A 1440-nucleotide genomic window follows, 5' to 3' on the forward strand; every position below is an offset into this window, starting at 1 on the left:
GCTTGAGTCTCTGCCGTTGAACTCTCTTGGGCACAAACATCTCAGTGTCACAGCGAAGCTGGCACAGGCCTCATGGCTGACCACACGTGCACGATATCCTACGCTCAAAATGAGAAGCCTTAGCTGTGCTTGTAGCGGTGGATGCATCCTCCAACTCCTCGTAGGACCCTTTTCATTCAATTGGAACTGATCGGAAGTCTTTTTGGACTCGTAAGGAAACGTGGATCTGTTTAGTTTAGAAACGGCTGATAGGCAATGGGAATGCTCCAGCGCTTAGAAATGAGAGGTTTTCTGCCCTGAGCTGTCCCTGCTGACCCCAGGTCTGCTGAAGATTCTGAGTGTGTCATATGACAAAAGGACAGGTTCTCATACCGGGATAAGTGTCAAATAATGAGTGACGGGGCATGCAGAAGAGAAGATGTCAGTGAAAACCACACCTACGTTTTCCTCCAACTAAAGAAAAAAATGCTTCATTCAAAAAAAAAAAAAAATCCATCCTCTTCCCCAGGCCACACTCCACATAGACCTTAAATTGGTTCCCTCGAGAGTATCCGCGAGACGTGGATGCTGCTCCCACGGCTCTCCAAGCACCGGAGCCAGAGTTCCGCTCAACGGAACCCGTCCAAAACAAAGTCCACGTGGTATTCCTGAGTCTGCTGCAGCCCGAGTCAATGACCAAGGAGAACCCGTCACCCCCTTTGTTCTGACCCGATCTCCAACACACACGCAACTGAATTTGTTTCCCAGGTAACCTAACACGAGAAAGAGGTATTTTGGTTAGCAGACAGGAGCATCCTTTGAACAGCAATAAAATCATAAATTAGCATTTTCAGTGAAAGTGGATTAATTTCCCACAATCAGATTGTCCTATAAAGATACAAAAGAGATTCTGGGCCCACAGAGATCTCTCGCAGGACGGACACCCGAGACATCTTGGCTGAAATCACTGGCTCTTTATAATCACAATCTATGGAACACACTTCTAGAGTCTCTGTAGCTCCCCACTGTGAAATTCACATATAACCAGACTAAAGCTTAAAGAGGCCACACCAGAGACCAGCAGACAGACGCCCTCCAAATTATAAAGGCCTATGTCCACTTTTAGTTCACAACACAAAGTTTATGAGTTTGTGCTCACATCCTTAGAGCATGCAGCATCCATATGTCCCTACTTAGCCCAATAAAGAAAGAGGTATCAATTGTTATATCTAGATTGTGAGCTGTCTTTTTTCAATAATTATATTCTTTGAACATTTTGATTGGGTTTCATTCATTGCTAAACACAGATTCCAGTGACCGAATCTTACCAGTATTCAGTATACATTCCCTGGCATTCGTATAGTACTATACAATTTTTTTTTAAGTTTGAAAAGTAGAACACTTTGTATTAAAACTAGTGACAATGACACACATTCAGGGCAAAAGAGAGGGTTGTTTTGT

The 1440-nt window shown here is 43.9% G+C and overlaps 1 protein-coding gene across 1 annotated transcript in view; it reads right to left on the minus strand.

Annotated features, from left to right (window-relative positions):
- Nucleotides 1-525: 525 nt before the first annotated feature.
- The window catches only part of LOC111731569 (adenylate cyclase type 2-like), a 34854-nt gene continuing 33939 nt past the window's right edge, over nucleotides 526-1440 (minus strand). Inside the window, exon 3 of the mRNA XM_023523227.1 lies at nucleotides 526-752. Coding sequence (XP_023378995.1) covers nucleotides 690-752 — 63 coding nt within the window. The 3' untranslated portion in view covers nucleotides 526-689. The remainder of the gene's footprint in view (nucleotides 753-1440) is intronic.

Source organism: Pteropus vampyrus, unplaced genomic scaffold (genome assembly GCF_000151845.1).
Source record: "Pteropus vampyrus isolate Shadow unplaced genomic scaffold, Pvam_2.0 Scaffold385, whole genome shotgun sequence".
Classification (NCBI taxonomy): Eukaryota; Metazoa; Chordata; class Mammalia; order Chiroptera; family Pteropodidae; genus Pteropus; species Pteropus vampyrus.